The 27686-nt window shown below is 38.1% G+C and overlaps 1 protein-coding gene across 4 annotated transcripts in view; it reads right to left on the bottom strand.

The window, feature by feature from the left end:
- LOC117576450 (neuroligin-4, Y-linked) overlaps positions 1-27686 on the bottom strand; it is a 77662-nt gene that overhangs the window by 16068 nt on the left and 33908 nt on the right. For all 4 annotated transcript variants that reach the window (XM_052006568.1, XM_034261221.2, XM_052006567.1 and 1 more), the window contains 3 exons: positions 23182-23495; positions 21254-22242; positions 12877-13040 (listed from right to left, as the gene is read on the bottom strand). In XM_052006568.1, the coding sequence (XP_051862528.1) occupies positions 12877-13040; positions 21254-21957 (868 nt within the window). In that variant the 5' untranslated portion in view covers positions 21958-22242; positions 23182-23495. The remainder of the gene's footprint in view (positions 1-12876; positions 13041-21253; positions 22243-23181; positions 23496-27686) is intronic.

The following is a 27686-nucleotide window of genomic DNA, read 5'->3' as shown; positions in this document are numbered from 1 at the left end:
ATGCACTTCTTTTGGCTAGCGGAATTGAAGGCCAGTTGGTTAGAGAAAACATAAAAGAAAATGTGATTAATTACAATAAGCGGGGGTCGTGTATCTCTTACTTTACTTTGTAAACTTCTTAATAAATATTGAAAAAAAAACACATGAAGGCAAGCTCTTAAACCTTGAGCTCTAAATGAGCCATCTAATCTGAAGTAATCTGAGTAACAAATGCCATTGTTGATAATGTTAATAAGCTCAACACGTAAATTTTGCAACGTTTAAAATATTGCACGTACTTATCATATGAGTATGTGCTATAAGAACCGCAGGAAACAAACAAAATGTCAAAATGGCTGCCAATATAACAGAGCGAAAAAATAAAATACACAGAAAGCGAAAGAGGGAAAGAGAGAGAGCGAGACTGAGACTCAGATAGCCAAAGGCTGAGAATTATGATTTCGTCATGCAAAATGCTACTAAACAGTCATAAATAAACGCACACATACCCACTCATAAAAGAATAATGAGTGTGTTTCGGAGAGAGCGAGCAAAAAACAGAGAGACAGAGAAAGGAAGGGAGCACAATAATAACGAAGAATATATGAGTATGTGTGTGTGCGTATGAAGCTATCACGTGACTCCTTACGCACATTGCACGCCATAAATTACAAAGTACTTTACCCGCCAAACTCAATTTACATTTATGTACACACACTCACACACACACGCGGGCGTTGAGACACCAACGCCTTTGGCAGCTATGCTGATAACGAAAGCAAACGAGAGAGAGAGAGAGAGAGAGAGAGAGTCAAGCGAGCGAGCGAGTCGCATGCTAAAGCAAGTGTAAAGCAAAAAATTGTTGCATTAAATTAGGCGCACAAAAAGTTTACGATGCGTCACTTGCGCTACTTGCCTCACGCCACATTTAAATGTCGATAAATCATTAAAAAAGAAGAGAAAAAATATAATAATAATAATAATAAAGCGGAGAAAGCAACATTAAAACGCCCAGCAAATGGCAATTCGCAAGGGTGAGGCAGAGTGGAAATGGAGAATGCTACCAAAGTTTTTTTTTTTGTTTGATGCTCTTTGCTGCTTCTTTTTCTGCTTGGTGCGATTCTTTTGCACTTTTATAACCCACAAAATAAGATTTTTATTGCTCTGCCCTCAGCGCTGTCTCGCACTTCATAAAAATGTAAAATATTATGATGACTAACCGACACGTACTTCAACATATTGCCAAACCTTCTTCCTCTCGTAGGCGTCAACGCTATGAAATGTGCGTTACACCCAAAGAGCGAGACGACGACGACGACTTTTGCTATTGGCAAAAATCATCAAGACTGTAAATTTTGAAGCAACGAGATGCCCTTCGAATGATATATACATATACATATATATATATATATGATTTCGTTATTCTGCAAGCTCATTTTATGCTGACTATGGCACAAACGATGCGTTCAACGGTAATTGCTCTATAAATGCCATTTCCCTAATCGATTGGAAAGGTGAATGAATCCCAAAAGCAAAAAATTCGGGATTGACAAAAAGAGAATTGAAAAGAATATGAAAAAAATGTGTATTATAAGATAAATTCAAGTCTAGTTTTTCTTTTTGCTGACAAATAGGGCATCACACTTAACAAGCACTTGGGTCAGGGCAATTGAGATTGTCATTCTGCTCACTTTTTGTTAATACAGTTGATTTGTGCTCCAAGAAGAGCTCATTTATAACATTAAAACGTCTTTTTGCTTGCCTCGCACAATCATCTCCCAGCTAGTCGTACATAGTTGGTAACAAAGGAATCTCTTTAAAGCCTGGCTGCACACGCTGCGTATACATAATACATACAACTTACCGTAAACGGTAGTCTGGAAAATGGAGCACGGTAAGAACTGATAGTGGCGGCAGCTGGTAACTGCTTTCAAGCAACTGGCAACTGGGAGCTGCCAACTGAATGCCACTTAATCTTAATACATTTTACAGTTTAACCCATGCATCAGCTTAACTCGGGCTTAACTTACCGCAGGGCAATCCTGCTGCTGCTCTGCCTTTGAATTTTGCATATTCGCAAAAGTGTGAGCACATTTTAACCAAACCAATATGCGGCAGACACCTGACTCCTAAAAAAAACCCTTAACTGCCGTCATGCAGGCCCTAAAGAAGAAAATGAGAGAGAAAAAATACTAAACGAACTTCGAAAAAAAAGAAGGGAAAAGTCTGGACCAGTTCTAGGCTAACACCCAACTGGTCTCAATGTTGTTGCAAATTGAAATATGCAATTTGTCGTAAGAGATTTTGTGTGGCTCCGGCATACGACTGCTTCGACTTTTTCATGACTGCTATGACTGCTTGGGTGGCTCCACTTGGGGTTGGCCTCCGTTCTACTTTTCAATTTCAACGTATTATCGGTTAACAGCATTATGCCAGCGCTCAGGCGTAAAACTGCTTAAGAAAATTGCAGCGTTACGGGGAAAAAAAGAAGAGAAATGTAAGTAGAAATTGGTTGTCCGTCTGCCTCAATGCCTCACTGCTTCACTGCCTGACTGCCTGTTAGTCAGCCAGCCTTACATTGCAATTGAAGCCGTAGCAAGTGCTTTAGCACCTTTTGCCTGGCTTAATAGTTTTTTTTTTCTCCGACCCGATTTGCCTCAGCAGACCATCATCCATCAGGAGCTGCCGTTTATGTTGGCAAAATGTGCCACATAATTGCGTTCCAGTTACATTTTGAACACAATTCCGTATTCTGTCATTCCACATTGCTTTCGGTGTGAGTGTGAGAGCGATAAAGGCGCTTACAATGTGGCAACTAACGTGGTGCATACTATTTTTATTGTATACTGTTTGCTGCACTTTAATGACGCTCTTAAGCTGTTTCGATCCCGATTTTGTTGCCATAATTGATAACTCGCATATGTCAGGCTCATCAATAATCCGCATGACGTATACGTAATATACGCAAATAAGCAAAATCAAATCATATACCCCGTATTGTGCTATATTATGACTCGCGGCTATCATCAATCCACAGATAGGAAATTGTCAAATATTAATGGCCATCAGCTTGTCTGTGTGTGCGTGTTTTTTTTCTCTTGTCCATTTGATACAACTATTTCAAAGTGTTTTTCGCTAGTTTGATTGATAAATTTATTTCTCCTTCTCTATCTCATCCTGTCGCCTATGCGATGTCCTGTCGCTGGTACTCTGGTATTGTGTTTGCCTTGTGCTTGGGCATTGTTGTTATGGCTTCGTTAGTAAATTATGGCCACTTCCGTTTTTGCTGTCGCTGTCTAATAAACTGAACCCTCATATGTTTTTGTTGTAGCCTAATGTTAAGTGTGTTCTGTGTGTATGTGTGCCAGTTTCATTGTGGGTGTGTGTTATGGCTTACTTATGAGATTCCTCTCTGTTTTACTTTTCTTTTTTTGCTGCCAACTTCACTTTGCCGGCCATCAAAACAAATTGACGTAAGTCGTGTGTAATTTATAATGAAATATTGTATATGTTCCTTGGCAGTTTGGCAGCCAAGTGTATGGAAGGTAATAAATGACACTGTTTGTGTCTACGCGAGTATATGTGTGTGTGTGTGTGTGTTTGTGTGAGTATAAGTGTCGTATTCGTAAAAGCCTAATGGTGTGCAAGCGAGTGTGTGAGTATTGGCCCATATCTGCTATTGAATACTGTAAAAAAACTGAAACCTTTAACTTTTAACTGTGCTGAAAATTGAACTTAAGTTTTCTGCGTGTTTTATATGCCGAAGTTACTTAGTGAAATCAAAGAAATCGTTGCTTGTGCTGATGAATAATACATTTGGCCTCTCAAATTGAACAAATAATTCTACGCCGCGGGTAATTTCCCAAGTCAAATAATTATCTGGCCGCAGGTTTGCTTAGCATGAATCTAAGATTAGCAGGCACTTATTCGGCAAATGTTAATAAGTTGAATTCCAAATAAAAAATTGCCAGCCATCTATGCAATTCCGTTGTATGTTACTAGAAATGCTACTATGTACCTCACTGCTCCCTACTTTTGTAGACTGAGTTGCTTTTTGGGACTTTGGCGTTGTTCTTTTTTGAGTAAACATGCCTTTAGATATTCGTGCCACATGGCGAATACTTAATGCACACGTGGCATGCAAAATGGCAGTCAGTAACGCCCTGTAATTAGACTGAGACATGCTAAGTGCACAGACACTGGCTGGAGTAAGTGAAGAGCCTCGAAAGGGGAACGAGAAGCAAAGAAAAAACATTCAGAAAGTGAGAAAAACAGTTGGCTTGGTAACGCGCCAAGTGCATGCCATAAAAGTAGCTTTGCTTCTTGGGTTAGTTTAATTCAAATTTGTTATGGCTTCTGCCGCTTTTCATTTCAATTTGCACACATTTTTCAGTAATTCTTCGTCACTTAATTGTGGATGGAGGGATACCGGCTTTGTTGTGGTTAGTTTATTGAGGAATGATGATAACAAAAAATTTGGTCTGCGAGGAATGTCAACGTGGTGCCTGGTCCAATTATGAAGTTTGACTTATCAATTTCTTGGAAAAGGACCTTACACAGCTGTGTCATCCCCGGCTGAAAGGAAATTTTTCTGGTTCACATTTAATGCGCAATTTAAATTCAATGCCTCGTCCCTTGAATACGTGTCGGTGTTTTTGTGTACGCCTGTAAAAGTGTGTGTAAGAGCATACTTTTCTGGGTCAAGTGGCCATTGCAAAGGTAAACTTTTCGGTCATTCGGCTGGAGTGTGACAAATTTTTGATGCATATTTTATGCTGTGCCTTTGCTAGTATGTTGTATGTTGTGTATGCTTGAGTGTGCTCTGTGTGTCGGGATTGAGACAATTTTCATGAGAAGTTTTGTATCGTTGAACATGCGATTTAAAAACAAATTTTTGCATTTATTATTGAATTATTAATGATATTAAACTATGTAAACAACGAAAGTTTTCAGAGTTCTTTTTAAATACTGATTAGCTTATAAAAAAAAAGTTGTTATCGCTTCACATAAATTTAATTACAATAAATTGGACAAAATAATAAAATAATGAAAACAAAGCAATCGTGAACTTTGCTTATTTAAAAATAGGTATTTTAACGGTTATTTCTGTTCTTTTAACAGAGTCATTTTAATTATAATATGAAATATATATTATATAAAATATCCCCGAGACTATAATTGATAATTTTTTTTTTGTTGACAGCACATGTAATGTTGGCATGCAGATCATGTTTGTTTCCCGCAAATCGACAAAAGTGAAAAGCCAAGAGTAATTTTGAAACAATAATAACTATAGTATTTATTATTCCTGAAAATGTGGTTGTGATTAAATACAAATTTAAAAATTAAATCTTAATTTTAAAATCTTAAAATTCGGGAATATACAACCACTGTTCAAACATGAACATGAAGACTTCCCACGTACACTGCGCGATAATATTAACAATTTGAAAATACAATTGAGATTGTTATGTGTTGCGTGCTGGGGAGGTCCGCTATTGATAAGAAACAATTGTTAGCTCTACAAGACCTTGGATTTTAAGAAATAAAACTCAGTTTAATAACAGAATTTACTAGAGACACAATTGTTCAATTGACCTAAACGTTTTCGCTTAACGCCAATATGTGTACAACTGCTGCGATTGTTGCAAAAAGTAATCCAAAGTTTTTCCCTCTTGCGCAAAATTTATGGGATTATATCAGAGTTCTATTTTTTTGGTAAAGTTATTAGTAGTTTTCTTTTCAGAATCACGAAGACAGAAGCAAGTTTGACTTGTTAACCAATAATAATATAATGTTGAGCCCGGGAAAAATATTTTTCTCTGCAGTTTTTAAGCACAAGATACTCTGTGATTATTAAGCTAAGAATATAATAAACTCAGCAAATGAATATTTAAACAGTTACCATTAAACTTCACATCTTTTTCTTTAACTGAAAAAATTTATATGCGTGATTTGGATCCTAAATTTCTCATGCAACTTGCCTGTCAAGTACACAAGTCGAAATAAATAGAAGAATTTAATTAAATCCAACTTACTGACTCGTCTTAAGCACTTCACGTCGAATTTGTGGAAAAGTGACTTTTTTATACTTAAGCATGAATCAGATCTACAGCATTTTGAATGCATACTTTTCAAAAATAGGAAATTCTCCTGTCCACTACATTCCACAACGAATTATTAATTAAGTAAGTTGAAATTTTTTGGGGCTCACATTTCACTTAGTTTGCATTTAAATTGCCTTTTTAATTAGCTTAGATAAAAAAGTTTTTAGATGCTCATCTGGTTGTGACTGGTTTTTGTTTCGAAAATTTATTCAGAATTTCACTTGAGAGCTCAAATATTTATTATGTTATTAGCATTTTGCACACTCTGCATTCGGATCTAAAAATACTCTCAATTTGGCATTGATGAAAATTAAAAATTCATAATGAAGATGAGTCCCTCTTGTTTTCATGTGACTGACAAATGAGTTGTTGTTTAAAGCTTTTGTTGAATATTCAACAGTTTCGCTTTAATCTCGGTAGCTTTTGCTTATGCTGAAAAAGTTCTGCACCAGAACAAAATGTAATAAATGTAATTTTAAATTTTCTTTATGCCACATTTTTTTGTTTGGCAATTGTCTAACACCACCAAATGAGCATGAACACAACGAGCATACCCACCAATTCAGCAGACACCATAAACAAAAAAAAAAAAAGAAAACAAGAAGAAAACTCTCCGTCTCCGCTTCAGCAAAGAAACAATCTTAGCGAGCTGAAATATCTGGTTTCAAAAGTTTTTCACTGGCAAAGTAAAAAGTTTAGTTTTGCTTTCCACTTGTTTTTTTTTGGGGCCATATTATCGCTTTAAATTTAGTTGTCCTTTATATTCTTACAGCTGTGAGAGAATATTTATGTAGGCTTTATTTTGAGAATTTGTGTTTTTTTTTTTTTTTTTTTGTAATTTTCGGTTCCGGATATTTCTGACCAACATTTTCATTTCCGCATGCAACACGCAGACTGTGCATCGATTTCCGTTTCCGTTATCATCAAATCCACTGCGTGGCATGCGGCATTCCACCCAAAAAAAAAAAAATACTCACACAGGAGTAGGCGCATTGGACTATTTTATTTATGCTGCACACTTGATGTTGTTTAACACATGTCTGCGCTGAGACTTTCGACAACCAAATGCGTTTTTAACAGTATAGTGCAAACTAAATTTATAGCTTTGTTCGCTTGTGTATTTAGCATTTTTAGTAAGTGATTTCCACTAATATTTTGCAGAAACTGCTTTCTACTTTTTCCATAATGTAACACATTGACGAATAATTTCATTATTCCCGCTAATCATAGAATAGAAGTTGGAAGAGCTATAATTTTTTTTCGACAGCACTTGCACGCAGATCAAGTTTTGCTTAAAAGCAAAATGGGAGGAGGGAATGTCACAGTCAAGCAGACTCGACTGTAGCTTTCTTACTTGTTTTAAATATAACATACATTCGATTTTTAAATGTTACTTTAACCTTTTAAATTTGGTATATTGTTACACTCCACGAATTTAAGATTATTTCATAACGCTTTAGAAAGGAAAAGTATATTTGATCATTGTATTTAAGATGTGCCCTATCAATAAATATTGAAGTATGTACCTTATTGAATACGACATACTTAAAATGTATCAGATGCCTTTATATTATTGAATAGATTTAGTACGCTCAAAGCCAGCTCTTGCTTGTATTATAATATTCGATAGGCAAGACTTTCATTTGCTTTATACGAGTAGTATTCTCATTTTGCGGCTTACTCTCACGATATTGTTATCACATGCTGTTGTCGTATATCAATTTAATACGACTGTGCCTGTGACTGTCGTTGCATACTGTGCGTATGAATGTTATGTATATTTGCTGGATTTATGTGGGGCACGCGCTGAAACTTTACTGATTGCCGGCACTTGATTGGCTCATTGATTTATATTTTTGTGGGAGTGGCAGTTACAAAAGATATTGTTGCGAGCTTAGGCTGTGGATCTGCCAAAATTGCATTATGGGTTTTATTTATTTTTGTTTTTGTTGTTTTTTGTTGTGTGCGTACTTCTGGGTGAAAATGTTGCAATTGCTTGACGGCTCGAAGGTCACGTATGTAAGTCATAGCCACATAAATCTCAATGGATGCGCTATGGTAGGTTATTGGCCAATGGCCGATATTTCTTATAATGTGCCATTAAGCGATGCCAGCAGATGTTAATCGCATGGAAATGCTGAAGATTAGAAATTATGACATTACATTAATTTCTCAAAATGCCACACAATGGCGGCTCATTTATTTGGTGGGCCCGACAAAAGTCAGTTAAGCACGAAATATGACCGACATGCAAACAGCTGATAAACTTGAAATCTGTACACGAACGAACAAAGCCAACTACATGAGAGCAGAGAGGAGATGATGAACGGAGAGGCGGCTGCGTCTACCTCTGACTGCCCTCAAGAGCTCGCGAGGCGACTGATATAGACCACCCAATGGACTTTGCCTTGAAAAGCGGCAAATCATGCTTAATGTGGCATTTTCTGGTTTTTATTATTATTATTCTTTACTTTATATATATTGTATTTTTTTTTTTTTTTTTGAGTTGGCAGCGAGAACAAGCTGATGATTTAAAAGAAAATGCCAGCCGACGCAACAACAATAACAAAAACATAAAAAAGCCAGCGAGTAAAATAAAATGAGGTGGAAGTGGGGCAGAAGGCAGAATGAGAAGCAGAAGAAACGGCAAAAGCAAAAGCAAAAGCAAAGGGCAAATAAAAACCACAGAGGCGAAAAAGGACTTCACTAAGCAGGCGAAAAGGAAAGATGATATAAATTTTATTGTCATGTCCAAGTAGATTAAACTAGCTGCATGTCCGAGCCAAGCTAAGCCAAACCAAGGCAAGCCAACTCGAGTCGAGTCGAGTCGTGTCGTGTCGTGTCCTGTCGAGAGCTCAGCCCACAAAAGTATGCTACATAAAAGGCACATGAGATTTATTAAGAACTTTCCGCACCCGTGTACGTGTGTGTGTATGGGTGTGCTTATGTGAGGCAATAAAAGTATACTTTCAACTTTAGCATGGCATATTCATACATAGACTAACCTCATCTGCAAAAAAGTTTCATTAATTTTGACATTAAGCGTGGGATTTCTTTTTACTTTTTTGTTGCCTTTTTTTGCTTTTGTTCTTTGTCTATTTTTTTCATTCTTTTTTCTTTTGCCTTTGTAAATTTATCTGGCAATTCATTTTGACATGACAGCCAAATAAATAATGATTTATTTGCTTTAATACCGCTATCGGCGAAAGGTAGCTCCAGGCTGGGCTCGTCTTCATCTGAAGGCTCATTAAGTGTTTGGCTTTGTTGCGGCGGCGGCGATTTGCATTAAACTGTCAAACATTTTTAAAATGCTACCGTTTTAAGATTTATAATCTCTAAAGACTGATTTCGTGCCTGAAAAGTTTGCCACGTGGGCATTGACGCGAAGCCGACCCAAACCTTAACATAACATACATATATCCTATATATATGAGAAACCCTTTTGGTGTCCATTTAACGACTTGATACCATTGGGATTCGTTTCAAATCTGAAAAGACTTTAGCAACTGATAAGCGAAAAAGCAATACATGCTGTCATAATGGCAAATGTAATTGGGCATCCAATTAAGGAACCAGACATTTAATTTTCCTTTTCAGTTGCCATTCACAGCGCTCACAGCTCAAGGCTCAATTAGTCGTCCTTGATACGCACATTGCACTCAACTGGCACAAGGGCAAATATAAAAACAAAACAAAAATAATAAAATAAGAAGGAACCTTTCTAAACCTTGGGGCTAGCCATTGAACAATTTGTCATAATTCCACATAAAATCTTGCAATTCAGCAAGGAGACACTTCAAGACAGGTCACCTTGCTTGCCACCCACACAGGCTGATCCCTTTGGCAAACAATCGTACTCGGGCATCCACTTAAACGACTGTCATCGAAGACAAATTACAGACAAATGTAAATTTTGTCATACTTCAACGGTTCTTTACATATATTTTATACATTTTTCATACTCAACTCAAAGTGTGCGTCGACATTTTCTTTATCATATTCATTTGACACAATCTCACCTTCTACATTTAACCGAACGAGTAATTGGATGTTTATATCCAGAGACGAATAAAATTGGCGTATTTTAAAAATATGCCAAGATTAAAATTTTATTCGATACACCAATTTTAAATTTTAAGACAATTAAAAACTCGAAAAATTTACAGGTGATAAACATGGCAAAAAAGTAATTGAAAACAAGTAAGAAAGCTACAGTCGAGTGTACTCGACTGTGAGATACCCGCTACCCATTTTGAATAAACGCAATATATTTTGCGGTATATTTCTCAAAATATACCAAATATACTACAAAAAACTCAAAATATACCAAATGGTATATGGTATATCGATATAGTACCGCATTCAAAATATACCATAGACGGCACAATATACCAGATTGTTAGCCAGAGCAACTAAGACCCCTAGTAAGTAGGCGTTTTTGCCCATACAAAAGTATTTCTTTAATAACTTCGACAATTTTTATCTGATCGCAACCAAATTTTTAGGAATCATAACTACTATAGTAATTATTATATTTACCAAAATTCGCAACTCTAGCTTTAAAATTAATTCGATTTTTTTGATTTGCGGGTGCGGAAGTAGGCGTGGCAAAAATTTGAAACAAACTTGATCTTGCAAACATAACAAATCTTGTAGCCGTGTCGTTCGCATATTGTTTGGCAATTTGTTACATACAGCACAATGTTATAATACCCTTCTAAACACAATACTGTCATTTGACAGCACAAACACAATACTGTCATTAAGTAAAGCTGCAATTAAGTAACTCGCGCTTTCGATGTGCCCTCTAGACTGAACTGGCAATTTGTGTTGAGTAAACACAAGTAAGTAAACGCAATTAACTTAAACAAACGAGGTAAACAGCCATGATGCTTAATTACAAATAAAAGCATCAAATTTTAAACACGATATTAGAACATGACAAAGTATTGGCACACGGATTCGCCGAACCTTGAATACTCTTCAATAATCATCAAAAGTAAATTAATATTTAAGACCGTCAGAATCGATAGCGTTTTAATGTGGAAAGTGTTGGTCCTGGTTAAAAGGCACTGAAGATAATTGATTTCATAGTCGGTTGCAACTGCTGTCAGACATCAAATCAAGGCGCCAGCAGATTGTCTAAAGTTTGACAGGCAAACATACAGATAGTTAGACAGACAGACAAACTAAATGGCTGCATGGGTAACTGACACGAAGTGGTTGAAGTGAATCAAGTTGGCCAGCCGGAGAGCTATTGCTGTTCTGTGTTCTCTGCCACGGAATTGCGTATTAAATTTTACTTCTAACGCCCTGATAGACAATTGAATTAACTGCTGCTACGAGAAGTAGAGGCGTTACATGCCTTTACACTTATCAGTAGCTAGCAACCCCACTTTGGCAGGTGGTAAAGGCGCGGACTGCGGCTGATGGCGTCCATTATGGCCGCTCCTCATTTTCTCTCCCTCTCTCGCTCTCTCTCTCTCCGGAACTTGGGCTTCGTTTTTGCTTTTTAATTAAAATGTAATTTACAGCCATGTCGAGCGCTGGTCACTGCAGCTCTGTTCCTGATGCACTGTGTGATTGAAAGACTGACTGACACATGGATGAAACGAAGGAGGAACTGGCAGCTGCTTGAGCCTTGGAAATTATTGGCAGTTTGCTTAACTGTAGCCACGGAAATGTTTCCGTTTTGGTTTACATAATCAAATTGCCGCCACTCTTTTTCGCAAATTGCTTTCATTTATGACTGATGACTAGCATTTGACACGACCGTAAAGAAAAAACGCTGAAATCTCAATCAACCTTTTTGGCAGTCATTAATTTTCAAGATCCGCGACGCATATTTAGGCATTAGATTAAATTGTTTTCTTTTAACATACATTTAACTAACCACACAGTACAGTGGGATCCAATGCTTAAATGTCGCGCTCAACTGAATATATATTTGTGTGTTACACATTTATATAAGCACTCTAGAATGTGTGATGACTTTACTATATTTCAATTATAACAGCACGACTTATAATAACTCAAAATAAATATGATTTATTTTAATGAATATTTGCAATTAATCTAATATATCAGAATATTTCAGCTATCATCAGTTTGATCCACTGTTGGCATATGACAAATATTCTGAGGGCGAACGCGAACAAGGATGAAATGTCCACGCAGTCAGTATGACAGACAGGCAGACAATCGTTTATACGCTTTTTGCATAAATTTGGCCACTTTGTGTTTGGCTCCTTTGCCTATTTTGGTGTTACTTTTTTTGTGCTATGCCCAACAGCTTAGCAAATTCTTTGGCATTTGAAAAATGTCGAAACATTTGTCCATTTGCGCGATATGGATAGGGAGAAAGCAGACAAAAACGAAGAAAAAAAGTTGTGCAAAAAAAAGAAAAAAAAAAGTGAAAACTTTTCCAAAGCTGACCCTTTTCGACATGGTCGCCAGTGAGAGTGGCCTTTGGGGATTAAGAGGCAGGCGGGTAAAAGCTGAAGAAAAATTGAAACAAGTTACCCAAACCATTTTCGTTCTTTACCGCTTGCCAATTTATTCAAATGCCTTGCAAAGTGCTAAATAAACAAGACTGAAAAATGCCTAGCTCTTTGGTTAGCAAAAGGGGGCTGATTTTTTTCTTTTTTTTTTGGGATTGAGCATAAGCATGTGCGTCATTTTTCTTGGTTTTAGGCGTTGGAGCAGAACGAAAGAATGACAAAAAAAATAGAAAAAATTATAGCATACTTATTCGGAGGCAGAAAGAAGCCTCTCACTCGCACACACTCACCTTGTATGGGCACATAAATATTTAGATAGAGACAATCCTCTGATTGATTTTGCAGATAGGGCAGTAATCGCTTCAGATACTCCAATCGACCCTTGGGCATGCGCTCGAGAGCTGCTGTCTCATTGTGGATGTCCGGCAGCCGTTGTGGACACACTGGACTAAATCTGCAAAAAGGATGGAGAAAATTGAGAAAAATGTTGGTTAAATGCAAAACTTTTGCGCTGATGTTTTTTTTTTTTTTTTTCGTTTTTGGTATTTTTATTTTTTGACTTGTTGTTGTCGTTGTTTTGAGAAAGGTTTCAAAAAGTTTCGGAAACAAGCTTATTTTTATGCCAGGCCTTTGTCTGTCGTTATAAACAGATTAATTTGCTAGTATTGTGTAATCTTTGCCGCAGTCAACGTCAACAATTTTACATTCTGTGGACTCTTGGCCTGATTGTCTTTGGGTCATAATAACTTTTTGATTTGAGCCCAAAGTTTGTGCTTTAATTTATTTGGCCTCCCCATTTTGTCAAAGCTTATTTCCAGTTGGCAAATTGGTTTTCGATTTAGCTCGACTCCTTCTCTGTCTCTTTCTTCCTCTCTCACTGCGTAATGCCCGCCAGCTCAGTTGAATTTACGTTGAGAATATTGGTTGCACTGCTCAACAATTCGGTGATAGCCTAGCCATGTCGTGCAACTGCCAACATCAACGTTAGTATTTGCCATTTTAGCCTTGCGCTCATTTATGACTGGCACTGCCAGCGCCTGTGCTTCAGCCCGGGTCTGCTCTGACAGCTGCCTTGAACTCGCTTTCACTTTACCCGTATTATTTGTTTTTAATCTGCCGTGTGACAGCCATCAAACTAAGTATCCCGGGGCCTGGATTCAACGAGTTGTTTGGCTTTAATGTGCAAGCCCAATTGCACAACAAGTGTCAAACGCAAATGTTATATTTATAAATACCGGGTTATACTTAGTAGCTTCTGTTATAATGTAGCTTGCTTGCGAGAAATATAACCATAACTTTATAGTATTTATTTATTTTTGAACCCGCTACCCAAAATGTGGAAGGGTATTATAATTTTGTGCCTCCAGGACATGTATGTATGTAACATGCAGAAGGACGCATCTACGACCCCATAAGAATATGCATTCTTCATCAACGTCAAAAGGAGTGATATAGCCACCGCGCCCGTCTGTCCGGCTGTCCGTATGAACAATAATATCTCAGAGACTATAAGAGATAGATATATATATTTTTGCAGCACTTGTTATTTTTGCTCGCACCTCCTCCAAAAATCGAATACCAAGCGCTGTTTTGAAGTCGGAGTCTCAAATTTTACTACAGACAATAAAAACTATAGTATTTTTTATTACTGAGAATTTGGATGCAATCGGATAAATATTGTGTAAGATATTTAAAAAAATACTTTTTTATAGCAAATAACGACTACTTACTACGACCCTTAGATAATCTGGTATATTTTGCACGTTATCGTAGTAGTACTATATATACAATATATGTATTTAATGCAGTATTTTAAAAATAATACCGCACCACTTTTTGCTTACATTCAAAATGGGTAACTGGTATCTCACAGTCGAGCACACTAGATTGTAGCTGTCGAACTTGTTATTATTTTTATTTGGCTTTGCTCTGATTCAAGCTGTAATGACTTCGACCAATTTATCATTTTTCATTGCTTCATTTCGAAACCCGTTCAACTGTGGTAAAACAGATAGATACGCCAAAGAGTCAAGTCCATGATTTCATACACATTTTCTTTCTAGGTTGAAGTAACCCATTTGTTTTTCAGTTTACGGTTTCACATCTCTTTTCGATAGCCCAACTCATAAAGCGTCGTATCCCTTCTGGCTCATCAAATTGTCATAGGGCGAAAATCAATAGGAACATTAAAAAAATGTTCCATTCTCAACTCTCTCGTTCTATCTGTTTAAGCTGGGGTCCTTTTCCGAAGACCCCATACCGATGGGAAGGCATAAACATTAATGATACTGCGAAACGAGAATTTATTTTATTTAATTTCCCTTCAGTTTTTTGTGTTCGTTTTTGTTGGTGATGGCTGCCATTGTTTGTTGTTTGTGGAGTATATTTAATTTTTATTATATTTGAAGCGCCTCGCAGAAATGGGAAAATGACCACGTGGTGACCCCATGACTCGACATTTTAATGGACGCTTGTGGTGGCCGGACGATTGCCATAATAATCATTAATTTTATGGCAAAACAATAAGGCAGGTAATAAAAGTTTAATTTTCGGCTTCATTCTGGCTATTTTGTATTGCCAACTTAATGGCAGGGAAGCGCTTTCGGAAATCGTGCTCACGAATTTCGAAGTCGACAACCCTGAACGGATAAGAGACATTCTGGGTTAAGAGTAAAAAGTATTAAATATAAGTAATGAAAGTGAAAAGTTTAAATGATGCCTGGTGGAGAAGAGAGCTAGTTGCTGTTGTATTTCGTTACTGTTGACTTTCAACATCAGGTGACACGCCCCCGCCCTTATTCACCCGCCCACGACTCTTGGCACTCTCAGCTACAGCTCGTAAAAGCCACATTTTGAATTTTTAATGCGACCCGCAAGCAACGAAATGTGTTCAGTTTTCAAGTGGCAGCGATCTTGTTTATGCGACTTTTGTGTGCTCCCCGCCAGAGTTTAGAGCTGTGCTGATAAGAGCAGCGCGAGGTCGGGGAAATGGCAATGGGAATTATCGTAATAAAGTGGGAGGAGCAAATGAGGTCAGGTCAGTCGAAGAGATGGGGATGGTTGAACTGCGTAACTGTGTTACTTCTCCAGATTTTACTACCATTGATAACTGTTCGGGGAGCGAGCACTAAAAAGTTAACAATTTTTATGTGACTAAGCGAAATTTAAGGAATTACTTTGGTTATAGTGCATTGCATTTTTGTTATGTACTCGGGATATATTTAAGTGCGCATAGTTCTGTTATATTATATTTATGCTATGATCCATTTCACACATTTCATTTCAGCTCAGAGATGTGATGTATTTTACATTAAGCACTATCATTAAATTTTTTACAGTTAATTGCACGAATTATTGGAAGGAAAACGTTAAAATAGTGCACTGTAATTTTGTTATCTACTAAGTGGAAATATTTTGAATTTTATTTCAACATTTTATGTTTAGCTGTTCCATACTAAAGACTCTCCGCGATGTATTTTTCAGAAGTTTTAGTTAATTGGTAATCAAGTTGGAGTCTTTAGACTCTTGCATTTGCCAATTTCCATATTTTACATTATACTATACATTTTTTATGAATTAATCGAAGTGAAATTAAAGAAAATTGATAAAATAGTGCACTGTAATATTTTTATCTATACAGGATACATTTAAGTGGAAATATTTCTAATTTAATTTCAACATTTTATATTTATGTTTTAATCCATTCGATGGACTCCATTCTAGCTTAGTTTTTTGATTAATAAAAACTCGCACTGTAACATTTTTCGGTACTTTTAATTAACATAATTGATAATCAAGTTGGACTACAACTTGGAATCTTTAAAAAATATTTATATTATTATTATTATTTTCAAGAATTTATTTATGTAGAGTGAATTAATTAAATTCTTATTTTAATTTAACATAATTTCTGCCTTATCGTTTCTCCTTTTCATGCTTTGAATTTTTCCCAACGTTTTTTTATTAACATTGGCAAACTAAATAAAATTATATTCAGCCTCATAATTTCTATTCATCCAGCTGATGGCTGCTGCGGCTTATCGCTTTTTATTTTCCACAAACAAACAAACAAACAACGCGTAAATTTGTGCCAGCAAAGACAAACAATTTTTAGTTTCTCTGTCCCAGGCATAAACAACGACAAAAAAAAACAACATGCTACGCATATAAATCATGCGGCGAGAAGCAAACAGGTCAGAGAAGGACGTCGGGACACTGGTCGCAGGATACGCCCGAAACACGGGAGACACATGCAATTGAAATTCAGAAAACCCGCAAGAAGCGTTCAGAAATATTGTCAGTGGGTGTGTGTGTGTGTGTGTGTGTGTATGTATTTTGGGCATGACCCGCATAATCTGCATGCGGTGTGGGCAGGTGACGGGTGGATCATAGAGCGGGGCACGCACAGTTCGCTTTCGCTGTAAACAAACGGTAAACTGAACAGCAACAGCAGTTGGGCAGAAGTCAGGAGCAGGAGCGACTTAGAAAAGCACTCGGAGCAATTGCTGCCTTGGCTTAAATACATCAAACAGAAGCATAATCTCAGTCGAGCGGAAAAATGCATGCGCAACTGTGAAGCAAGTGTGCGTGGAGGATTCGTTGGAGGGAAGATATTTACGTAGATAGCGGGGGCGTGGATGTGGATGTAGATGTGAATGGGGGCGTGGGTGGGGGCTTAGCAGTCGACCGAAAATGATATGCGACATTGCGGCCACGTCAAGCAAAATAGATTAATTTTACCTGTGGGCATCGGGGCAGAAATCTGTCGTCGTCGACGTCGTCTACGCTGCCTGCCAGCTACCTGCTTACAAATTAGATTGGCAGTCTCGCCCAGTCTATCATTTTGGCTACACCCCCACCCACCATCCACCCAACCTCATGCCCTGCCCCACTGGTCGTTGGCGGTGGCACGCATAAAGCTTTCTTGCCGCAGTCAAATTAAATAAAATCCAATTTAAAACGAATTTTCGCAATTTCATTTACAACACAGGGCAACAGAGCCCAGCATCAGCATCAGCAGCAGCAGCAGCGGTAGTCAAATACGACAGAGAAAATCAGGCACCTTGGGCAAACAGCCGCACAATTTATGCAGAACCACCGGGTGGTGCGTCGATGGTCTACCCGTCTTACCCCCTTCACCACAATTTGTCCTTGCTCTTGCTTTCTCTCAGTTATTCCACTCTCTCTCGCTCTCTCTCTCTCTCTCTTTGTATCTTGCTGGTTGCTCTCGAGCTTTAAATTGGAATTAACGTTTTTAATGATGGAAGCAATCTTTTATTTTGTATATATTTTTTTTTCATTTCTTATTTCTGCCTCTTTCCATTTTATATTTTGCTTTTCCTTCTGCTGCCTCTCAAGAGCACGCATTAAGCAAGGCCACAGACGGCAACAGCAAAGCAGCAGCTACAGCCTTCAAGTGGAGCACTCATTAATGCGCTTTTTATTAGGAAAATCGTTAGGTTGAGTTTTCCGCAAGCAGCTTTTTCATTTTGATTAAAACGCCCAAGCGTCATGCATAAAACTCGCAGTTTATTGCATTTTTTCTCCCATCCACTCTATCAGCTGACGTGAGCTAACAGGTAACTGGGAAACAGTTTAGAGCAGGTGGCAAAGCCCTGCGAGTCCTGTGCCCTTCGCCTGCTTCTCCACACTTCCAGTGGCTGTCCCTGCTAATCCGCTTGTATTTCATAATCCTTACGCCAAAAGCAAAAGCTTTATGACGACCAAAGTGCAAAGTGGTTGGAAAATTTATTTTAAAACAACAACAAAAAAACAAGAACTTTGCTGAACCGAAGGGTGAAGCGCGTTAAAGGAAGGAAAGGGCGCATTGGGTGAACTTAACTATGGATAGGTTGGGGGCTATGGGCGTGGCTCTTTGTGTATGCTACTCTTGGTGTTGACACGCGTGGACTGTCAAAGCATCAACAGCTTGAGCTTTGGCTGCTTAAAAATACAACAAAAAGGGAGTTTAAGTACTGCATTTGAGGGTTTTTATTAGTGCTGAAAATGTTTTAATTGCACATATGCGAATATTTGAATTATAGCATGAATTGATTTAGTTAGTGGCTTCCATTTTATTAGTTACGAATAGATTATGATTAGAAAAATTTGAAATTGAGCTTAGGATTTTCAATAAATTTGACCTTCTAACATACATCGCTTTGAAGGCATACCAATACCTAATTCCGCGAAAAGATTTTACAAACAAAATTGTGGGCGTGCTGTAATTCTATGTATTTTCCTCAATGCTAATAAGCTTTAAGTATCGTTCATGGAAATTGCTGAGGATGGACCACAAAATGCCCAAAACGCATCCATTTTCGCATTTAACTGTAAAGCCGGCTAATGATCTTTTGTACCTTGAATGTCTGACAGGAATTTCGGTCCTCAGATGGTCGACGCAACTTTATTACGCTGACGTGCTGAAAAATCTCTTGAACATTACTCAAGGAGTTTATTGGCCTGCCAGCCTGGCACTGTCAACAGTCCAACAGCTATGCGGCTTGACAAATAAAGCCTCTGCCCCATCTACCCACCGTCTTCACAGTGGAGTGGCAGACAGGAAAACAGCCAGACTGACAGACAGGCAGACAGGGCAACTGACTGAGCGTCGGACTGACAAACAGAGATTGCCTGACAATTGCGATGATGTCAGCCAAAAATCGTACTCAAAGGCAACAGCGAGAGCAGCAGGTGCCACAGTTTTGAGTCTGTGTCATTCATCAGAGTTTCGCAGAACAGAACCAGAAAAATTATGGTTATTTGCGGGACGTTGATTTCATCCGTCCGTCGGCCTTTTTGGCCTTTTTTCATTTGCCAAAGGCAATGGAAAAAAATGAAATGAAAGGGTAAGCTAATTAAGATACTCTATAGCTATTGTTATCACTTAAGGTTCTACAATTTTGGTCAATTTCAATAAAATGAATGGTAATGGATAGGCTGATCGGATACGAAAGTGCGTTACACCAGCTCTAGGTTAACTGATGTACAACACTTCTTTAGGGTATACAAAACAAAAAAAAGGGAACGCAACCAAAGAGAGAAAAACTTCTGCGGCACCCTTTTACAAAGCAAACAATGCGGCTGCAGGACAACCAGGACAACCGTGTTCGGGGAATCTTTGTGAATAATGATTTGCCACTTGGGAGCGTTTGTAAATTAGATGCTCGGCTTGTTCTAGCTATTGTTGTTGCTTTCGTTATTGTTGTTGCCGTTGCTGTTGTTGTTGTTTAAGTGTCGCACAGCTGCTGCCTGGCGGCAGCGTAAATATTTAATTTGTGAAACATTTCAAGCGGAAGCCCGCTGAGTCTGCTGACCTTTGACTTTTTTCCTTTCTTTTTTTTGCCATTACGTCGCGTATTATCATTATTATTGCCGTTGTGTGTGTAACGAATATATGTATTTGTGTGTGTGTGTGTGTCTGAGTCTGTAGCATTTTTATTAGTATTTTCGTAATTTGGCTTTTGCCCGACTCTTGTGTGCCTTACTTCTTGTCGGGGTCACACTGGCGCACTCGACAATAATGAGCAAGTTAATTGAGGTGACAATTGTCGAGCAACGGACCACAAGCCATGGCTGGCGACCCTCTTGAGTAGCTGAGCCTGCCACAGGCCCTTGAGTTATGGCATTTTGATCATTTTATGTATTTCGAGTACGCGACAGCGCTTCAGATGGAAACCTCTTCATCGCCGCGGGCATCTCAAGTAACTGAAAATGATTTAACGCTGTTAAATTGACAGCGCATTTGCATTGGGGTCGGATTTACTCCATTTCTTCTGTCATCATTAACTTTGTTAGACGAAGGACTAAGGTGAAGAAAAACATAAAATAAAAGTCCTTTGCATATGGCTATAATAATCAAATTTCGAAAGATTTATTCTTACGGAAAAATTATTCATATTTAATTTTTTTGTTGACTTTCGCTATGAAGTTTTCATATTAATTATTAAATTGAGCCATACTGTCATTACACAATTTATTTAAATATAAAAGAATAAATATTATTTAAAAAGGAAAAGGACTTCCTTCCAAATACATTAACTTCAGTAATTTGACTTTCTTTTCGAATGCTACCCGTTAAAACCTCCTCAATCAATCGACTTGACTCCTAATGTTTAGTTGTTGAGGTACTTTTGTGGTTTATACTGATTCAAAAACATGAAATAAGAAAGAAACATAGTGTTCTTTTCAATGCAATTCTTTAAATTATTTGTATTTTTTTAAATTTAGTTCGTAGCTTTCCTATTCATTAAAAATTCGTTAAATCAGTTCATTCTTTCAATTTCTTGTTTAAAATGCTCAATTTAGTTGCATGGATATAAAACAACATTTATGCTAGGATCCGGCTCGTTTCATTTAAGCATAATGTGAATTTCTCGTTTTGTTAGTTAGTTCCAGTTACGAGCATGTAAATTCGCCCCACAGGTTCTATGATTAACAAGGAAGCGCGTCAGCTCATAAACTTTATACCCAGCACATCCGGTAACTTGAAATTTATGCTGACGAGTTTATAAAGACGGTTGGCAGGGGACAGGCGGCAGGCTGGCGGGTTGGTTACCGTGGACAGGACAACTCAAAGACATACTTACATAAACATGCACACACATATTATACGACCCCGAAGCACCATTAAAAATCTAGCCAGAGCTGGGCTCGGCAGCGACTTACCTGTCCGCCTTTTTGACGCCCGACCACATGGCTGCGGAGACGGGGGGCATGAAACGCAAATTGCCGACGGGCGGCGAGGCGTAGGGTATGCCACGGTACGCCTCAACCGGATCCAAATGCCGTCCATCTAATTGGACAATTACGCCCGAGATGGCGCCGTTGCGTGTGTGGATGATGCGCGATGAGAGCTGTGCGGGTAATTGATCATGATTTATGTTGTTATTGTTGCTATTGTTGTTGCTGTTGCCGTTGCTGCTGCTGCTGCTAGTTAGTCTACTGTTGCGGTTGCCGCTTGACGCCGATGATGACGAACTGCTGCTGCTGCTGCTAGTCGACGTTGCAAACGATGACGATGATGAAGTGAGCGATAATGAGGGCACAGAGCTGGACGTGGCCGCATTGCCAGAGCTGCCCGTGGCGCTGCTGGAGCCGATCAATACCAGACCGCCGCTGCTACTTGTTGCCGCATTGCCACGCAGTGTGACACTCAAATTACCAGATATGCTGTTGCCATTGTTGTAGCTGATGCCAGCGCCGCGGCTGCTACACACTTGCAGCACAAGTAGCAGCAACAACAGCAGCAGGCCACGTATTTTTCTTCTCGTTCGCGAAACTCTCGCTGTTGTTGTTGCTGATGATGATGTTGCTGCTGTTGCTACTGCTGCTAGTGGCAGTTGTCGCTTGGATTGCAGCAACATTACCATTATTAATATTGGTCAAAATGGCGATGTTGCAATGATGTTGCTGCCGTTGAATGACTTTATGTACTGCAGCTCTTTCTTGTTGTTATTGGTGTTGATGTTGCTGTTGCTGTTGTTGTTATTACGCTTGTTGTATAATTGACCACAATATCGCTGTTTGTGGCGTGGCCTTATTTTCCGGTTTATTCAGTCGCGATTCGTTTTTATCGTTTTGTAAAGATTTTCGCCTTTTGTTTTTTAATTAACAATGTGAATCCTTTTCCATATTTCAATGGCAGCTGAAGCGAACTGTAAAGAACAGAAAGACACACGTAAAAAAGATTAATATTGCATTTTCCAACATGGCTGCTCATGTGAGTACATTTAAATATTGGTAAAGTTTCAGAGAGCAATTTAAATTTCCGCTTTAAGCAAACATAAATTTCAGCTGCTGCTGCTGTCGAAAATTTAATATTCTACTTGTGAAATGTAGCGACGATTCTCTCGACTGCTTCTGGCTGCTGGCTGCCTGCACTTCAAAACGTCCGCAAAGTGCGCCAGAAGCATGTAAGGCGGGTCCCGAAAAGTATGCAATGCCATTTTGAAGTCCTCATAGAAGTAGCTCTTAGCACAAGCCTCAATCAGCTCACTTGCTGGCGGCGTCGCGTTGTCTTTACCTTTCTCCTCTTGCTCTCTCTCTTTTAAAATTTCCCATTCTCATTCATTTTTTCCAGCTTTTCTTGCTGCATTTGTTTGTTGTTTTTTGTTGCTTGTGTGTGTGGATGCATCACCTTGTTTGCACTTGAGCTAGTGTCCTTGCCCTTCTTGTTGTCGTCGTCGTCAAAGAGTATGTAAGCAACAATAAAGGCGTATTCAGATGTCAGACATGCCAGGCTGTCGGTCTGGACCAGCTGAAACTATGCAGCTGACTTTGCCTTAAAGCTACTCATGTGTATTTATACAACAATGAGGAGTGCACCTAAAGTTTAAATATCATATTTTGTTGCTTTGAATCAAATGAGATCAAGTGCAGTTAAGTTGTCTATTAATAATGTTTCAAATACTTCACATTTATGCCATTTTAAGGAATTTAATTCCAAGTATTTGCATCGTTTGCTACTTTTGGCATTTTCTTGTGGCACTTCCAGTAATGCACTTGCTACGTTTCTATTTTATAACCTCTTTCGTACGTGCCTTGCAAGTGTCCCGTCTGTTAGTTTTTGGTCGAAAATTGTTATGTGTACTCACTTAGTTATTCCGTGCGTTGCTCTATGTCTTTGCGGGTTGTCTGCGCATTTCTGCAGGTGCTAAGCTCCCACCTTCTTCTCTGCTCTCGCATGTGCTAGTGGGTTAGTGTTCTTCCTACTGCCTTTCCCTCAAGTTCTTAGCATACACTTCACGTACACTGCGCTCAACTGCGCTGTCTGACGCTGCTGCTGTTGCGTTGTCTGAATGCCTGCACGCTACAATTGTCATGCAAGCACACGAGGACATTTTTTCAAGGCTTTCACGTGCTCAACGCGCTGCCATTGTTGGCTTCTCAAGCAGCTGCCGCCGCATTGCTGTAGCGAGATAAAGAGAAAGAAAGACAGAGAGAGAGAGTGAGAAATGTGTTGCGTTAGACGTTTATATATATATGTTGCATATATGATACTTGAACTATGATTAATTAAGTGACACGCTCAAACACGCGCCATTTAGATGCATATTAAGTAGCCGCATTGTGAGCCAATCTAATTATTTATCTAATGGAATAGAATTGCGGACTTCAGAATTAGGTTTCAAGAGAGGCATTTCATATTTTAAATAATGCAGTTATTTAAAACTCTTATTGGTAAAATATAAGTGTTGTTGTCTGTTCATACAAACAAACTAAGTTGATGTGACTTAAGATCCGTCAAGTTAAAAGTTTTAAATGAATTTCATTTTATTCGCCATATAAACCAAGAAAAATTAAATTAATATGTAATCTATTATATTTTTAAAATTAAACCAAAAAACTAAATTCGAAATAAATGTGATTCAATTTTGTTTGTTTTAGAATGAAGTTGTCAATTACAATCGACCACAGCTTACTTATTTCTATATATTGAGATTAGTCAATAAAAAGGTTTAATCAAAAATATTATTTTTACAAAATAACATACATAAATTTGAAATTAACATATATGTACATAAATGACTTCTATATTAATTACAAATTATTTGCGTTTTTTTTTTCTAATTAACAAAATAGTATTCTTGATGAATGTAATCTACTTATTTCTTAGCAAAGTGAATGAAGCCTTTGCCTCCACATATTTTATGTAAATATTCCCTGATGTGTGTGCGTGTATTTTCCAAGTCACTTGACAATTTCAGTATGCCAAAGCAGAACATTTTCAATTAGAATGCGCCCTCAAGTGTAAGAAAATTATTATGCACATCATTAGCAAAGTATTTAGTTGTCGACGGTCCCACAAGGGCTACCTTTAAGTACTCCGGCTGCTCTCACTAGTTAAATTAATTGTTTTGGTGGAAATTGAGCTGTTTCCCCATTTTATTAACGCCGAAACCATTTCGAGTTTAGATGGGTGGTCCCAATGAGAAAGTGGCTTTTTAATTTATTTATGCAAATACGAATGAATTTTCGGCGTACACTTTGCCACAGGCAAACAGCTTGGCTTTTCGAAATGTGTAGTCGCATAAGTAAACAACTGCCTTGTCCCACTTCAGTGTCCCAATGAATACTTTGCACAAGCAACAACAGCAATGTTGACAACAACAACATCACAAGTATAGCATCATCAAGTGCGTGTCTCAGTTGGAGGTAGATTACTGAAGAATTTGCCTTTACTTTGTTGTTATTCACACTGGGACAGCATGCAAACATTGTAAATCATACGCACTGTTGCCCGCCCAGCTGTAGTGCTGCCTTATTTGGTTATGGTAAATGAGTTAGGGCGGCAATTTTGTGCCTGTTTGCGATTCTTGAAGTGTCTTTCAATGCTGTCAATTTTTGATACAGTTATGAATAGTGAATGCCAAGTAAAATGATACTGATATGTTAAAATTGTAATAATAAAAGATTTTTACAATACCACTATTATTTGGATTTTATTAGATTTGTTTAGTTAACTCGTTTTATATGTTTAAAATCTTGTATTTACATTCAATAAAGAATGTTTAAATTCCGTTTGAACTTTCTGCAGGTAAAATATTGCATTTACATACATGAAATAATGTTTCAATTTTGTTTGGACTTTTTGCTGTTCAAGACGCTGAAGCAAAAGTTGTCAAGAAGTTCAAGTCAAGTTGAAAACAACTTGTGACTGCAGCATGAGTATTTGCACCTACACCCATTCTGGCATTTGAAATGACTTTATCAATTTGTTAGTCCTCGTGTTGCCCCAATGTAATTTGTGCTCAAGCCAAAAGATAATTGGATCGAGCATTTGTTTGTGCGCCTAATTTAACAGTGTCTATGAATGTGTGTGTGTTTGTATAAACAAAATTCTATTTCGCAAAATACATTTAATTTGCGCTTTAATTAAAAATCAAAACGCGATAAGAACGCGACAAGATGAAAGTCGGGAAAAACCGTTGAACCATCCACCAACAATAACAACTACAGTAACAACAAGAAAGCGTGTAATTGTGGAAAATGATGCTGCGGCTTGACTTTCCAACTCGCGACGCGGATCGCAATTTCTAGTAATTTCCGCACTGGCCAAGCCTTTGCACCATAAATTCTGGCGCCAGCCATAGTCAGACCTAGAGCCAGAGCCAAAGCCAGACCCAGACAGGATACGCATTCAGAGAGCGGGAGAGAGAACAATTGTGCCTGGTCCGCATCTCTTGGTCCGAGGGTCATTAATTTGTCTTTAGAGGCCGACGAAGCCGACGTGGCATTAAACTGCTTAAGTAGCACAACTAAATTAAGAAAACGATGCAGGGGGGCTGCTTGCTCGACTGGCAATTAAAAGGTGTGGTGGAGGGGTGTGTGTTGAGATGTGTTCAGCGTCGTGTCCAGATAAAGTTCAAAGCGGATTTAATGCTATGGCTATTTATGTTTATCCTTGATTAAGTCTTCGCACTGCGTTACAGCTACAGAATGACACGATTTTCAGCCAAATGTAAAGAGAACTCTGTTATATCAAAGTCACTCTTGACAAGAACTTGCTGCATGCAACACAATAATGAATGCGTTGCGTAAGCATAATTTATTCGTTGTTTTTTTTTTTTTTTTGTTTTGTACACATCACAGTGGCAACAACAATTGTTACAATATGCCCCTTTGTGAAATAAAGTAACCACAGCGTAACAACAAAATGAAAATGCAACTATAAATGCAGAAATATGTAGAGCGTGTAGAAGAAGAAGCTTCAACAAAATACGAAACCAAAATACACGCGAGCACAATGCACATTTATCATATGAAACACGCACACACTGACAACTCCATAAAAGCACACACACACACAGACACTCATGTACAGATATAGGAGCCACAAGGATATTAATGTGTGCTGATAAAAGCAAAGCATGATAAACTAAAGATGTTGTTGGTCTGGCCAAAAACATTGAAAAGGCGCACACATTGCGTATGCGTTATATTTCATACTATTTTCATAAGCTAGGTCAGAAGGCAGGAGACAGCAGCGAATGGAAAGCGGGAGAGGAAAAACACCAACAAAGCACAAATGGATATAATTCATTTCGATCGATTGGTATGCAGGGAACAATTTCCCAAAATTTAATCAGTTTTCATGCATAAGCAAGTTTGTTTGGGGAGAAATTACTGTGCGAATGTGCAGCGAATGGGAAAATTGTATACTAGACGCTTGAGGTAATGAAAATGGAAATGAAACGCCTTTTGTATCTCAAGTTTATTGGCATCACTAGCAACCTGGACAGGTGCAAAAAAGAGTAAGATAACTGAGGCAAAATTAAGCTATGTACTTCAGACCATTTCAAATGGTCTGTGTTATTCGAATCAGCTTATGTCTTGCTTTCTTTTCCCTGAACAATTTTATCGAAATCATTTTATTATTGTAATTACTATTTGAAGTCGGCTTTTGGTTGCTCAGAGGTGCAAAAAATGTAGCATTCATTGCAAGACAAGTAAATAAATGTCGCAATGCATTTTCACCCAACAAAAATTTAAACTTTACAAAATAAATGCACACAGCAGCAGCAGCGAAAAAGGAAGAAGATAAAAGGAAAGACAACTACAGTTTTCCATCCAATGTGCTTGATAAAAGAAAGAGTCGAAAATAAAAGTTTACCCGGAGCGCATCATATTTCATGCAGATTTATGCAAAAATTTGTGCAATTTACGCAAAGAAACTGCAAAAGAAGCACAGCAAGTGCAATCTTTAAGACGAGGAGACGAGGAAAGTATTTTAGCATCGAGCATTGAATTTGATGGCAAATAATGCGACTTTATAACTAGTTGAAATGCATTTTGCATGTCACAGACGCTTGATAAAATTACTTAAATATGCTGCACTTTATGGAGTACTTGGTACTTGACTTTAGGTCTGGCAAAGAGGATCTCCCCTCAGTTTATATTTGCTGCTGCTTTTCCGCTTTTATTATGTTCGCTGCCAACAATGGCTTATAATTATTTTTTCTCCTTTTTATTTTTAAGTCGTCAGTCGCTTACTGGCTGCTTTTTATTTATATAAGAGTATATTAAAAGGCAGCTTTTGGTGTTCTGCCCTGAGCTGAGCTGAGCTGTGGGTCCGCTGTCTGCAGTTTCTAGTTTGCAG

Source organism: Drosophila albomicans, chromosome 2R (genome assembly GCF_009650485.2).
Source record: "Drosophila albomicans strain 15112-1751.03 chromosome 2R, ASM965048v2, whole genome shotgun sequence".
In the NCBI taxonomy this organism is placed as follows: domain Eukaryota; kingdom Metazoa; phylum Arthropoda; class Insecta; order Diptera; family Drosophilidae; genus Drosophila; species Drosophila albomicans.
Note: the sequence above shows the minus strand (reverse complement) of the source record. Positions and strands in the feature narration are given on the sequence as shown.